The sequence below is a fragment of the Sciurus carolinensis genome, chromosome 9 (assembly GCF_902686445.1).
Source record: "Sciurus carolinensis chromosome 9, mSciCar1.2, whole genome shotgun sequence".
Taxonomy (NCBI): domain Eukaryota; kingdom Metazoa; phylum Chordata; class Mammalia; order Rodentia; family Sciuridae; genus Sciurus; species Sciurus carolinensis.
Genome location: NC_062221.1, coordinates 69,053,426 through 69,065,599, shown reverse-complemented (window position 1 = coordinate 69,065,599; position 12,174 = coordinate 69,053,426). Strand labels below are relative to the sequence as shown.

Here is a 12,174-nt window from a genome sequence, read left to right as displayed (position 1 = left end):
TCCCAGCTGCAGAAATTCTGCTGCTGTTGGTCTGGGATGTGGCCAGGACTTGATGATTTTTAAAAATTCTCCAAATAAATCTAATGTGAGCAGGGGTTGAGAGCCCTAGTCTAATAGCTTTCAAACCATACTTTATAATAATGTGCATTGAACAAATCATAAATACCTGTCAATAAATTTTATATTTACATTTTACATAAGGCATTCAACAGTCCTGTAAGTAATCAACAAAAGGTATACTCTACATTAAAGGGAAAAGTGGAAAATGGATATTATGAACCAACTAGATACCAGGCACTCTATATATTATATCTCACTTAGTCCTCACAACATCCCTAAGAAGTTGTTGTTGATTCCCATTACACAGATGAAGAAACAGAGGCTTGGAAAGGGTAAGGAGCCAGAATCTCACCATTAGTAGGCTGCAGGTGTAGATTCAAATCTAAGTCTGACCTTTCTTTCCTAAAGCCTCAGTGCTGTCCATCACAATATGTGACCTCAGATCTTCCTAATGAGACCTGTTTGTTCACTGACCAGGGATGTATTGGGTGATATGATTCCAGCACAATGCTGGAGCCAAAAGAAATAGAGATGAATGTGACTGACACAGGCCTGGTCAGAGAGCCTATGTTCCTGTAACAATATGGACAAGTTGATAAGGAACCAACTTTGGTGGAAGTGTTTTGATGGAGGGATGGGCATGGGACACTATGGGGGTACATTAGAAAGAACCCTCAATACTACTTTTTTTTAAAGAGGCTGACAACTATTTTATTGTAAATACAATTCACAACTTGAAATAAAGAACACAAATCTCTTTGCATTTCTGAGAACCCCTAAGAAAGATGGATAGGTCTACGATTAGATTGAGAGCAGTAAAACTGACCAAAGCAAACTCTACTTGCTGTAGATTGGTGAATACTTAGGAGTCAGTAGGTTTTAACTGGCAGTCATACCAATGTATCTGGGAGCAGTGGAAGAGGGGGGTTACTTTCTGTTCCAGGCATAGTTTGCAAAGACCGCATGTTCCTCCTATTCACTCCACTCACAATAATGGGTTCAAAATGATGAGTTCAGAGGTAGTGGGCATCCCCTTCATCTTTTTTATTTCCTGTGTTGATAAAATAATGTGGAACAAATGAAATTGCAGGCCCTGACTCTTGGGGTAGGCTGGGAGCCTGTTCTGGATGATGTCTCAAGCAGGTGCTGGCCTCCTTGGTAAGTTGTTAGGCTTCAAGTGTCCATTCACATCAGTGTGGCAGGGGTTAGCTGTGAACTTCACACCAAAAGACACCTTGACTCAGCCCAGCGTGCTAAACACTAGAGACACATGCAGAATGAAGATAAGCTTGACTAAATCCTCACTGCGACTGACATCAAGAAAAGATAGATCTTAAATTACATTTCTAGAAAGTAAACATAGGGACCAGGAGTCATCCTCCATACTGAGCATTGAAGAGGTAGAAATTTCTCTGTTTCTTCTTATATTTTTTTATTGAGAAGGAAATGATCTACCTCATCCTCCTGGTAATTGAAAATAGTAACTAGAGGGGGTTGGCTGCCAAAAGAACAAGCCTGTTCTTTTCTCTGTCTCCCACAGATATTTCAGGAGCTGGGACTTGGAATTATGAAACTGACAGAAAAAATAAATATGAAAAGATACTGAAATTATTACCATGTAACACCAGAAAATATTTTTTCCCACTCTTCCATATTGTCCTTATATAAAACACTATTTTTGCCTCTAGAAATGAATTTCCCTAAGCATGCACAGACTTTTTTGGTACTCCCCCGACTGCAGGCTACAGGTGTGTTGGTGGTGGCAGTGATGAATTTCTTATGGTGTGAGTCAGAGTGATAGATATGTCTCTGAAAGGGGATTTGTTTTTCAGTAGGCCATATGTTAAGATTGGTGGGTTCCTTTGAATTTGACCCTCATGGAAGTATGATATCCTTTGGGGACTTACCTGCTGGGCTTTTGAGTCTGAATCCCATTGTGGGTCAGGTGCCTATTTTTCTGCATCTCAGATGAAGTGTCAGCATCAGGACCACAGCTACTTTGGGTCAAAGGTTATAGGATGAGGAGCCAGTGAAGGATTTGGACAGAACTGACAGGTTACAGAGCCAGGTAAATCAGGGCTCAGAAGAAGCAAATGATTCAGTTAGAATTTTCCCAAAGATGAGAATCAAAATAGGTAGACAATGAGAATAAAGAAACAACATAAATCACAACTTGCACCAAGTCAGAGTCAGGAACCAAGAAGGCATGAATGGAAGAAGGCAGAAAGTTGAAAGTTTAAGGTGAGTGCCTGGAACTAGGAAAGCGATGGGGCTAGGAGCAGTAATCTATATTTATTATGGGTATATGGATCTACATTGATTGCATGGTATATGACACATATGCACACATATGTATGTATACGACTGAGGCTTTACATGCATTATCTCATTTTATCTTCCCAACAAATTTAAGAGGTAACTTATAAGGTAGGTAGGTAGATAGGTAGGTATACATAATTATAGTTTACATGTGAAGAAAATGAAACTTCTGAGAGGTTAGATGATTTGCCCAAGATCCAGATTTTAACCCTCAGTATTGGTTCAGAACCTGGTACACTTCCTATGTTGTCTCTGAGAATTAAATAAGAACTACAGTTCAACTCACTAGCAACAAAAGAACTGGGATAACTAAGGCAGTCCCTTTACTTTGTCTGAGACTTTGTTAATGACCCTTCCTAAAGCAGAAATCCTTTCAAGGAAGGCTACTTAAGAACTGGTGGAGGTAATGTATAAATAGAAGTGTTGGCAGGGTGAGGAGAGCCCATGTGTGTTCAGCTGCACTTTGGTGTTGGGAGAGGTATAGAGAAAGAGCAGAAAGGAATATACACAAGGAATGGAGCCACAGATTATGCTGGCAGATACCAACTCATGGCCTGCTGGTGGTTTATTAAAGCTGGATGGTATATTCATAAACATTGGGAACACTTAATGGCAACTGGGCTTACTAATTGCTTTGAACCAGTAGAATAATGAGCAAACTTCCTTGTGTGAGCAAAACTTAAATGTGATAGTTTCTCTAAATGGATAAGCATTCAACATCCCTGTGGTGTGCTGGGGTATATTCATGGTATGTGTTTGAGAGCTAGCATGTATTTCTAAACATTGCTTTTTTTTTTAGAGGACCAAAGAATTCAGCTAATAAAATTGTCACTCCCCAGCTACTCTAATCATAGTTTACTTTCCCATCTAATGAGAAATTATATCTGATCAGTTAAAAGAGAATGTGCCTTTGGCAGAAGTTTCCAAGACAGGATCCTTTTAGTTTGGTTTTGTATTTTCTGATTTGATCCAGAGGCTTGCTTGTGACTATTCTGGGTGTTGGGAAATCACCTATCAGGAACTAGTGGGTGCTGTCTAGTAGGGATGAATTTCCAGAGAACCAACTCTCTAACTCTATTTGATAGTAAAGAACTGATCACTTGCTGAAAAGTAACTCCCAGTAACTCCCAATTAACTCAAAAGAGTTGGCATGTTCTGAACATCCTAAATAAGGGCCTGTTATCATGATCTGTCTAATTGAGAAGAGGGATCTGTAGAGGTTGGGAGGGGACTGATGATGGTCACTTCCAAATCCAGTTTTCTTATGTGTATTAAGGAAATGTCTTCACAGTACTATGTGGTTTTTAAATATTTATATTTTTTAAAATCAGGAATTGAGTTAATCTGTGAAAAAGACATTGATCTGGCAGCCCAGGTGCAAGAACTACTAGAGTTTCTCCATGAGAAGCAGCATGAATTGGAGCTCAACGCGGAACAGACCCACAAGCGGCTAGAGCAGTGTCTCCAACTGCGGCACCTCCAGGCTGAGGTCAAACAGGTGAGCCTGGCCTGATGCCTGCTCCTGCTGTGGGTGAGGCATGCAGAGCCACAGCTGTAACCCCTGAGTAGCCAAGCCTTAAAAAATAGATAAGGACTCATACTAATTTTGGAAAGTTTGGCTGTGTACCTAATAGACTCCATGGTACAATACCTCAATCTATATAGCACATTACAATCTAAAGAGAGCATATCAGAGATTTTTCAAGTTGTCACCTATATCCTTATGACAGCTCCTGACACAGAGCTGACAGTCATTGAGTAGTAGCCATTTCCATCATTATTGCCAATGTGTGTGTGACTTGTATAAGAACATTATCTTGCCATTTAAAAGTTAATTCTAAAAAAAAAAGAAAAAAAAACAAAACAAAGAATTTTTATCTGCATGAGGCATTTTACTGGAGTACACTCAGACCTCCAGGAACATGTACCTAATGACCAGTGGCACATTTGTAAATATTACTGTATTAGTTGTGCCTTTGTCTCTGTGGTCAAAATATCTAACAAGAACAACTTGGAGGAGGAAAAGTTTATTTTGGCTTATAATTTTCAGAGATTCAGTCCATGGTCAACTGACTCCATTGCTTTGGGCCCAAGGTGAGGCAGACCATCATGGCAGAAAGGCATGCCTCCATTCATTGCAACCAGGAAGCAAAGATAGAGAAAGAGAGGGCTGCAGGAAAGATGAACCCTTCTGGGGCATGCTTTCAGTGACCTACCTCTTCCAGTCATTCCCCAGCCTGCCTAGCCTAGAGTTATCACCCATTTAATCCTTCCAAACCAAGAGAGACTGATTAGAGTTCTCATAATCTAATCGCTTTACCTTCAAATATTCCTGCATTAACAAGGAGCTTTGGGGGGAATTCCTCATATCCAGAAGAAGGAATGCCTTATTCTGCCCTTGGCCTCCAAAAGCTCATTGTCCATCTCACAATGCAAAATGTACCAAGTCCATCTCCAAGAGTCCCCATAGTCTTAACAGTTCCAGCATTGCCCAATGGCCCAAGTCCAAAGTCTCATCTGAGACTCAAGATTCTTTTCTTATGTATGGTGTCTGCTAGAGATTTTAGATTTAAATGTCTTAATTGAACACAGGGACAAATATCATATTTTATTTAACTCAGATACCTGTATTCAAGATATCCCTTGCTAATGCCTATGCCGTGGTTATTACATTGTTATCTGTTACACTGGGCAGAATTATCTTCACTCCTCTTCTCTTCCAATCAGTGCTCAGCCAGAGCCCAGCCACATGCCATGCTAAAAGTCTATATTCAGCACAGATGAAATCAAATCACTGAACCCCATGCAAGACTGGATCACAGAGTTGCCATCCAGGTTTTTTCTGCTTAATTACACATGAGCCTCTAGATAGAAATGTTATTCACAAGGACATGTTAGAAATCCTAGCAGTAATGAGTATACAAATTTTGAAATATCTAGCATTAGTACTTTCTTTTCATATCAGAGGTACTTTCTCACTTATGATCACATTTTAAAAGAACAGTCCCATGAGGAAAATTGTGTTATGCTTTCTTTATAAATGAGGAAACTGAAGTACACAGAATTAGTGCTTTCCAGGGTCTCCAAAGGTTTGCTGAAACCTGAGCCCAAGCTTCCTAAGTCCAAGACTCATCTCTGGTGGGGGGTGACCCATACCCACACAGGAGCAATAAAGAGAAACCCTCCAGCAGAACCCAGCCTAGGGGTTCCTGACTTCTCTGGTACCATGCCTGAAAAGATAGGCAGGCATGGCCTCGGCTGCATGGAGAGGGTGGCACCTGAAGCCAGCAGGTCTCCAGCAGGTCATCAGATTCCTTCCCTGCTCTCACACCTGGGAATTTCCATCTGTAGCAGGAAAAAAAAAAAAAAAAAAAAAAAAAAAAAACAGAAAACTTTGAAATGGAAGACATAGTTTTGCTTTTGTTCCTGGTTTTTTAATTTTATTTTTTGCTTCAGCATCAATAATAGAGTAAATTCCATAATTATGTTTTTCTTAAACTGATATTAAAGTAGAAATTAATTTTCATTCTTTAAGTATATATCCTTTATACAGTGTGGTCTGGGATGATAGGTAATTTGTCAAATGGGGAACTAGATTGTTTAGGAGTAATCCTGAGTTAACTATTATCTGCATATATTCCCCATTCATAATTTCATGAGCTGGAGGACAAAAAATTCCTCTTCAGGGGTGGGAAGATGTTTTCTTCCCACCATGGCAAGAATGACACACAATGAGATTGTAGTTCAAAACTGTACAAGCTTGTTCAAATCCAGCTCTGAAGAAACCTGCAACGACCTTTTCAAAGGATAGCAGCCCTTTGATCCCCAAGGGACTATTGCTTGGTTAAGCCACCATGCCTCATTAGATAGACCTGTTTTCCTTGTCAGAGTAGGCTCTTTCTTTAGGGATTTGTCTGATCCAGTTTCAGAGAAGGCATTTGTGTTTGATGGAAATTGGTGGAGCAGGAAATATTGATTTGGAAACTGTTGACACTTGGAAAAAGGGAGTTAATTTAGATGTCAGTATTGATCAGTGAGACTAAATTTAGACCTTGGCTTGAGGGTTTTTCTTTTGAATATACTCTTATAAAGGAAAAAAAGAAAAGAAAAAGGACACCTTAATTGAAATGCCATTAATTTGGACAGAAAGGTAGATAAAATAATGTGTTATGATACATCTCTGTTTTGGAACTTGTAGATTAAAGGTTTAGATTTGAATGTGTAGCCAGCATAATTTTAAATGTAGTTACACCAAAATTATATTAAATGGACGCTTTGACAAGTGAGAAAGGCACAGAGACTGAACTAAAGATTTTCTTTATTCAAAGCAAATGAAATTGAGGAATGCAACTGATTTTCTTTCTAAGAGCTACCTCTGGGGAAATGCTGGACATTGAAGGAAAACTACTCCCCCAGTTTCAGCATGTGGTCTAGGTCCCCAGGCCACCCATGTGCCCCTCAGATTGCTCTCCAGACCCCACAGAATGCTCAGATTGCTTCCAGGAAAATTACTACTCCAGTAAAGATGACCTCACATCTATTAGATAATTCAGGAAGATTTGAAAAAATGACTTAATGGGCAAAAAACTAAATGAATTTCCAGATGTTATTCCTGCAAAGCAGTGCATTTAGCAGAAAATAAGCTAAAATCAATTTGTAAGATATCAGATTGCTTCCTTAGGTTAAATATTGGCCAAAATTTCCATATGATCAAGTATACATTCAAAATAAAGGAAAAAAATATTAGCCTGACCTTATACTCCTGTGGAGAATACTGTGTTCAGTTCTGGTGACTGTATGTAAAAGGTAGAAAGGAATTAAAGTATATCCAAAAGTTGGGCAACCAAAGGGACACGTACCATCTTTTTGTTTCAAGATGCAGATAAGCAAGAAGATACATGGCATATAGGTAGTCATAAAACCATGGAGGATGAATGTGTACAATCTCAGAGAGAGTTTTTAGAACTAAGGAACTCTAGAATTATTCCTAAGGATTTTTCCTTCTCAGAGGTAACTGTGCCTAGTAATGGGTCATCTATAATAGCAATCCTAAGTCGGTTGCCTTAAGTGCAACTTCATAACTTTATTGTAGGTATGACCTCAAGAACACAGTTGCCTACAGCAACTTCCTCAGCATGCATTATTACAAGGCCTTGCCTTCTCAGCTTAAGTGACATCATCATGTGTGTACCTTCACGTCCAGTTACTCCAGTTCACTCTCCTGATTTGTGCTCATCTGAGCTTCCTCACCCTGAGGAGTAATAGATCTGCATTTTCAGTGTCCCAGCTAAGTTCAGAACTGACCTGAATTCTTGGCCTAACTCTTAAGTCCTCAGGCATCGGCATTTTTCCAGTCTCTCATTGCTACCCTCCCAGTTTTCTCTGGAATCCTATGGGCATAGGGGACTCTTTGAATTTTGAAATTGGAACATTATATTGGGAAATAATTTCAAAGATCATCTAACCCATGCGGTAAATTGTTGTTCAGTGTAAAATGTTGATTTTATGGTTTGAAAATACTTTTATATTAGAGATTTAGTTTTATCTTTACCTTTTGCTTAAGGCAAGAAAAGTGTTCACATTTTACAGATGAGAAAACTGTGCCTTAGATTAAATGGTGTTTCTAAGCTCACATCACTCAACATTAGTAGAAGCAATATTTTCTCATTTTAGTTGCAATGTCTCTTTTACTTAGCACATATTGGATGCCCATCAGATAATAAATAACAAGTTTTATGAGTCAGGAGGATAAAAGATCCCAATAATAGAAAATTATACCTACAAGAGTTGCCCATAATCAGAGTACAAAGAATAATGATGACAACCTAAAAAACATCAGAATATGCCTATAAGCTCATTCAAATTATTGAATAAAGCTTAATATATCTAAAATTTTTTTCTTTGCATTGGGAGAAGTATAAATGAAGAATCACAGCACTATCAATCACCACTAATACCACCACGATCATCATTATCAAACTTTGCATTTTTCCAATATGTTACATTAACCCTGTAATGCAAAAAGGGAAGGTGCAAATATCCTTATTTTATAGATAAGAAAACTGAGGTTCAGAGAGATTAAGTGATTTTGCCAGGTAAGTAACAAAGTAAGGTATTCTGACTTCAAATTATTCTTTTTCTATACTATGCCAGTTCTGCTTCCAGGACTGACTCATGGAGATCAGTCTCACAATGGAATAAACCATGGGTAGAAACTACCTTGTATTTTTATCTTCTCAAGTAATTTTATAAACAGTATTTGGACTTTAAAAATTCTCAAATTATTTTATAAACAGTATTTGGGAAATAAAAATGAATGATATGATTTAATAAAAGAGGTAGGGACTGAACACCTGATATTTCAAAATGGAAAAGCTGGTAAATGGGTATCCCCACTACCACAGCTATAACTGATGTTTCCAGTTGACTGAAACTCAAAAGAAGAAGTTTTCTAGTAAGACTCAGGAGGCCCAGACAGAACACTGATTCATGATGCATATAGAGAAAATGTTTTTCTGACACTCTTAAATAATCTCCGAACCAAGCAGAATGCAGTGAAACATGGTACATATAGACAGTGTTCAAAATACACATTATGAACTACATTTTCCAAAGAGATGAGCATTTGGACATGCAGTCTATGAATGCAAACTTTCAGGCAGCTTTTCAAAATCATTAGCACCTCTAGCCAGCCAGCCGCAGTCCACCAGTGACAACAGGGATTTCACACGTACACTCTGAGCAGTTATTTCCTGCAACTAATTGCTTTACAGATTGGCATCTCATCCACAACCTGCCAGACTGGCCATGAATTAACATCTCTATCCAAATAACCACATTCCAGCAGGATTTATGCCCCAGTGTTATCCACGCACAATAAGGCATCCGTCATTTTCTGCCTGGGGATGAAATTTGAGAAAGGCCTTTGAGAGTTATGGAGCAGCAGACCAGGCTTGGTATTTTCCAGTTGTTCAACATGAGGAAGTTGAGGGGAGAAAAAAAATTGAAAGCAAATCCGAAACAGATCATGGTGTCTCCTCCTTTGGCATGAGATAACAGATGGATGGTATTTACTAACTTTAAAATTTCAGGAGAAGTTTTATTTCCTCACCAAGCAAAAACCTTAGACTTCCTAGAAAAGAAGATATTTAGCTATGTTCTGGTGACTAGACACCAACTGTGTTTTCAGAGCCTAACTCTCCCAGTTAGATTATTTACACAGATTTTATTAGCTTGATAGTTACCATGTCTCCATTTCACAGACTAGAACTATCTGTGCAGTGCTAGCTGTATCTCCTTCTATCCTAATATTTCTTAGCTGAGTTTTCTTTGCCCCACTACTCATTAAGTTTACCCAGAAATTGTATTCAGCCCAGCCATAGCCTCTAAATAATTTGAGTCCATTATAATTTACTTTCCCTTTTTCTGTTGATCTGGTATATGAATTATTCATACTATTTTGCTTGTTTTCTCTCTCCTTCCTGCTTCCTTTGGGTTGTTTCCCTAGAAAAGCCCAATCCTATCTTATTTATTTTGTAAGATATAGGAAGTTGGACCCACTGCTCAGGTGTGACTTGGGTTTTCTCCATTACTTTCAAAACATTACTACACCACACCCATGATATGTAGGGTACTGTGCTAGACACCCTGGGAGATTAAAATATGACTAATAGATTGCCCCAGACTTTAGGGAGTTTACCTTCTTAGGGGTGAAATGAAACATAGGTTAAAATAACTGAAGAAGGCAGCTGTGGTGATTTCCATACTGGTGGCATGTACAAAGTAGTATGGTTGTACTGAAAATAATGATTAGGTGTGAAAGATTTTAAGAAGTTGTTATTATTCGAACTCGGTCTTAAAAAGAAAAAAGGATACCAACAGTTGGAATTTACTTATTTATAACATTCAGTGTTTCTGAAGGAACTTTAGACACAACCAGATTGATGTTTAAGTGAGTGAGGAAATTAAGTTAGTGGGTGGTAAAGGGAGGAAATATTATATGGACCTGGAAATGAAGTTGACACATAAAATAAACACCTTATGTCACAAGGTGGTAGTGAGATTGGGGAGATGATCATTTAAGACCCTTCCTGAACTCTGTCCACAGAGGATAAAAAATAGCCCTTTGACTGAAGTACCTTTAAAGAAGCTTCTGGGGAAGATGCAGAAGGCCATTCACCTCTGTCCTTATTCTAATTCCTTAGGTCCTGGGATGGATCCGCAATGGAGAGTCAATGCTCAACGCCAGCCTGGTCAATGCCAGCTCTTTGTCCGAAGCAGAACAGCTACAGCGGGAGCACGAGCAGTTCCAACTGGCCATCGAGGTAACAACCAAATCTGACTGCACTCTCTTCTGTTCCCCTCTGTGCTCTGTGCTTGGGGCAGCATGATTCCCTGGGGAGCCCTCACTCTTGCCAGTGAAATGGTCCAGGAAAACTCCCTCCTACCCAGGTACTGATAAGAAAGTGAGTGCAGGGCTTCATGTCCCCAAGGCGGCCGGCATCAGAAGTCAAGGATGCACACTTCAAATGAGAGTCTTGCTCATCAGTGCCTTCAGCCTTTCAGGGCTCTGGTACTTTGAGTTTTTACACAGTATAGACTATGTTTACCAGGTGAGAAATGTAAAGCTAACAGTTAGAATTCACCTCCAATTGAAAATCCCTTGGATCAGAAAATAAACAAGTGCATGAGTTAATACTAAATTGGGATCATATTTTTAACCATTTAGTTTATAGGTCAGAGTCTGCCTTCTAACAAGGACAAACAGCATTGGAGCAGATCACAGCAGTCTGCCTTGCTAAAAGTAGTTGTTCAGTAATGCTGGTAGAAGTCGTATTTAAAGAGTAAACTGCAACCAGAAGACTTTTTCCAACTGGGATTATTTAAAAATGAAACTCCACTTATAATAATCTCATATAAATATTGCCTTGCTTTTAAGTAATACCTTAAATTGTCCTTTCTATTAGGACGTCCTCCTTCCCAAAGAGACTTAAACTGATTATTTCACAGTGATTTTAGGGAAAGAATAGGAAATGGGACATGAGAATTATATTAAAAATAAAATAAGTTCAGTACCAATGGGAATAGAGACAAAGAGTAGTGAAAACTTCAAAGACACTCATAGAGTTCAGCATAGAACTTAGCCCACTTCTGAGTGTATAAGAGCTGCAAAGGTGTTATTTTCTAAAAAAATATTGTTGGTGGGTATTTTGTACACCAATGATGGAAAAAATAGTGAAAATGTAACTGTCTGTGCCCATATTATATCTTTAAGGCAGTAATCCAACTAATTGCTAAGCATTTTAAAACTAATATTGATTGAATTCAATTATTTAATTTTCCAGAAATCATCTTGTTTGCATAAACAGTAACATTAAGATGAATAACATGTTTCTATAAGATACTTATTAATCTTCTTAGAAATGATTATTAGTCCTAAAAGTATGGTCTGGGATTTGAGATTTTAAAGTAAACTATATGTTTCATGTACAATATAGGGAAAATCACTTTCTAAGGAGGAATTAACCACAGGATAGAAGTTTTATTATAATCAATTATCTCTATTGCAATTTACTGGCACAACCAAATATGATAGTGCTGGGACCTAGTCACTGTAAAGGAAATAACAGAATTGGGGTTATAATCAGGTACATAGTAGTCAAGTTTCCATTAGGGCATAGGAAGCAGTGAGGGTTGGGCAATCAGACCAGAGGCATGGCAAGAAGCTGTGAGAGAGGCTAGGCAGAGACAAAGTTGCTCTTGGCCATCCTCCTCCTTATTTCTCTTGAATGAGAA

At 38.5% G+C, this 12,174-nt stretch overlaps 1 protein-coding gene across 9 annotated transcripts in view; it reads left to right on the top strand.

The window, feature by feature from the left end:
• The window catches only part of Kalrn (kalirin RhoGEF kinase), a 636,539-nt gene that overhangs the window by 354,295 nt on the left and 270,070 nt on the right, over window positions 1-12,174 (top strand). For all 9 annotated transcript variants that reach the window (XM_047563083.1, XM_047563086.1, XM_047563085.1 and 6 more), the window contains exons 15-16: window positions 3,711-3,877; window positions 10,584-10,703. In XM_047563083.1, the coding sequence (XP_047419039.1) occupies window positions 3,711-3,877; window positions 10,584-10,703 (287 nt within the window). The remainder of the gene's footprint in view (window positions 1-3,710; window positions 3,878-10,583; window positions 10,704-12,174) is intronic.